This window comes from Otolemur garnettii, unplaced genomic scaffold, assembly GCF_000181295.1.
Source record: "Otolemur garnettii isolate 467f Iridium unplaced genomic scaffold, OtoGar3 scaffold00045, whole genome shotgun sequence".
In the NCBI taxonomy this organism is placed as follows: Eukaryota; Metazoa; Chordata; class Mammalia; order Primates; family Galagidae; genus Otolemur; species Otolemur garnettii.
Genome location: NW_003852440.1, coordinates 4709463 through 4712838, shown reverse-complemented (window position 1 = coordinate 4712838; position 3376 = coordinate 4709463). Strand labels below are relative to the sequence as shown.

The window sequence follows — 3376 nt, the reverse complement described above, 5'->3', positions numbered from 1 at the left end:
GAGCCACAAGTCACTTTTTTTCCTTTTTTTTTGCAGTTTTTGGCTGGGGCTGGGTTTGAACCTGCCACATCCAACATATGGGGCCAGCGCCCTACTCCTATGAGCCACAGGCGCTGCCCCAAGAAGTCTACTCTTAAAGGATACAAATAGTTCCTACCCTTGAGATTATAGCATCAGAAACTGACATTTGTTTTGCAGATTATATAGGATATCTGTATTTCATGATAAACCAACACACAAATCTTAGCTAGGCCCACTGAGTTTGTGATGAAGGTTATACAAACTATTGCTTACTTCACAGTGGGATTTGGCTTTTTATTCCTTAGTTCCTTTACAAATTAGCAGATTTTGCAGATCCTCTAATATTTGTACCCCCCCCTTTTCTTTGAGTCTCACTATGTCACTGTCAGTAGAGTGCCATGGCATCACAGCTTACAGCAACCTCCAGCTCTTGGGCTTAAGTTATTCTCTTGTCTCAGCCTCCCAAGTAGCTGGGACTACAGGTGCCCACCACAAACGCCTGGCTATTTTTTTTGTTGCAGTTGTCTTGTTTAGCTGGCCTGGCTGGACTGGGCTGGATTCAAACCTGACAGCCTGGGTGTATGTAGCTGGTGCCGTGCACTGTGTTACAGGCACCAAGCCCCTCCAATATGTTTAAACACCAAGCTTAAGGATCCAAGAGTAAACCCTTTGTGAAATTAGGCTGGCAAATATGGTGTTTATATTCTGCTATTTTGTTTATTTATTTTTGAGACAGAGTCTCATTATGACACCCTTGGTACAGTGCCATGGCGTCACAGCTCACAGCAACCTCAAACTCTTGGGTTTAAGTGATTCTCTTGCCTCAGCCTCCCAAATAGCTGGGACTACAGGTGCCCAAAATGCCCAGATATTTTTTTTGTTGCAGTTGTCATTGTTGCTTTAGCTGGCTTGGGCCAAGTTCAAACCTGCCAGCCTTGGTACATGTGGCTGGCACCCTACCAAATGGACTACAGGTACCACTTTGTTTTTTTATTTTTATTTTTTTTTAGACAGAGCCTCAAGCTGTCCCCCGGGGTAGAGTGCCATAGCATCACAGCCCACAGTAACCTCCAACTTCTGGACTTAAGCGAGTCTCCTGCCTCAGCCTCCCAAGTAGCTGGGACCACAGGCGCCTGCTACAATGCCCGGCTATTTTTTGGTTGCAGCCGTCATTGTTGTTTGGTGGGCCGGGCTGGATTCGAACCCGCCACCTTAGGTGTATGTGGCTGGCACCTTAGCCACTTGAGTCATAGGCGCTGAGCCTTGTCTTTTTATTTTTGAGATAGAATCTCACTGTGTCACCCAAGCTAGAGTGCAGCAGCATCACTGGAGCTTACAGCAACCTCAAACTCCTGGGATCAAGCAATCCTACTGCCTTAGCCTCCCAGGTAGCTAAGACTACAGGCACCTGCCACCAGGCCCAGCTAACCTTTTTTTTTTTTTTTTTTTTTTGAGACAGAGTCTCACTTTGTTGCCCTCAGTAGAGTGCCCTGGCATCATAGCTCACAGCAACCTCAACTCTTGGGCTCAAGACATTCTCTTGCCTTAGCCTCTCGAGTAATTGGGACTACAGGTGCCTGCCACAACACCTGGCTACTTTTAGAGATGAGGTCTCAGTCTAACTCAGGCTGGTTTAGAACTTGTGAGCTTATGTAATCCATCCACCACAACCTCCCAAAGTGCTGAGATTACAGGCTTGAGCCACTGTGCCCGGTCTTAATTTTTCCATTTTTAGTAGAGACAAGGATTTGCTCTTTTGCTCAAACTGGCCTCAAACTCCTGAGCTCAAGCAATCCTCCCACCTCAGCTTCCCTGAGTGCTGGGATTACGGGCATGAGCCACCTTTCCCTGGCTTTTTTTTTTTTTTTTAATTGCAGAGCCATCAGAAATAGTAACATTTATATCAAGTCTTTTACTTACCAGTGGAAGGCTTTTCCCAGGAATGTTGGGGAAGTCATGATGTTCATTATGATAACCGACATTGAAGGTCAATAGATTCAGAGGCCCATAATATGAGTAAGTTTCATGTCCCTTTAAGAACATGTAATGTTCTGCTATAAAATGTCCAGAAATTGGGTGCAGACCCAGACCAAGTAAGGATGCTGCCAACATGTAGACTAAAGATTTAATTCCGCAAAAGTAGTAAATCATAATGTCAAAAGTAATCTGAACCACTGTATTGATAATTTCCAGATGAGTAATTGGTTTGGGGTTGATGAACAGAGGTCGAAAAGCATAAAAGAGAGGCTGAAAAATAATCCACACAAATTTTCTGAAAGTGGTACAGAAGAACCAGCCCTCAAAATCAGTAGGAATGTCTACATCAATGCCATCAGCTCCGAGGTATCGATGATGATCTATGTGATACCTCTTAAAGGAAATTGAATATGGAATCCCAATAGGAAGGTTAGCCAATATTCCAAACCAGCGATTCCACAAGGCTTTGTTGTGGCCAAAGGCGTTATTGTGAGAAATCTCATGAATACCCAGAGTCATTGAGTGGTTAACACAACTGCCAAAGGCATATGCCCAAAATATGACCCATTTCCAGTCCAAGTCTTTTACTAAGTAAAAAGTAACCAACTGGGTGAGAATCATCATACTTATAATCCATATCAAGTTGGGATCAGGTTTCATCAAGGATTTTATCTCAGGATACTTGGCTGCAAAGAAAAAATAAAAAAAATCAGAACTCAGAAAAGTACACAAGTTTAGAAATGATAATTAAATTAATACCAGTTGGCGCAGTGGGTAGGGTGCCAGCTACATACACTGAGGCTGGCAGGTTCAAGCCTGGCCTGGGCCTGCTAAACAACAGTGACAACTACAACAAAAAGTAGCTGGGTGTTGTGGCGGGCGCATGTAGTCCCAGCTGCCTGGGAGGCTAAGGCAAGAGAATCACTTAAGCCTAAGAGTTGGAGGTTGCTGTGAGCTGTGACCCCACAGCATTCCACCAAAGGTGACATAATAAGATTCTGTCTCAAAAAAAAAAAAACAAAAACAAACCAGTTAACTTAGCATATTAGTTAACGTTTTTCTTCTCCAAATCATAATATTCCCTCCATTATAGACTTTACCAAATACTTAATCTATGACAGGAAAGGAGAATATGCTAGTAATAAAGTTATAAAATACCATGTCATAACAATTTCAGAATTTATGCAGTAGAAATTAGCCCCCAAAATCTAGAAGCTTCCTGTTCTCTACTCCCCCCAAAACAAACAAACCAAATCTAGAAGCTCTACATTCTTTTCTGTTAAAATGTGTTATTTCGGCTCGGCGCCTATAGCTCAACTGGCTAAGGCGCCAGCCACGTACACCTAAGGTGGCAGGTTCGAATCCCCAGCCCGGACCC

At 43.5% G+C, this 3376-nt stretch overlaps 1 protein-coding gene across 1 annotated transcript in view; it reads right to left on the bottom strand.

Moving 5' to 3' along the window:
* DEGS1 (delta 4-desaturase, sphingolipid 1) overlaps positions 1-3376 on the bottom strand; it is a 10656-nt gene that overhangs the window by 4003 nt on the left and 3277 nt on the right. Inside the window, exon 2 of the mRNA XM_003790974.3 lies at positions 1942-2684. Within this exon, the coding sequence (XP_003791022.1) occupies positions 1942-2684 (743 nt within the window). The remainder of the gene's footprint in view (positions 1-1941; positions 2685-3376) is intronic.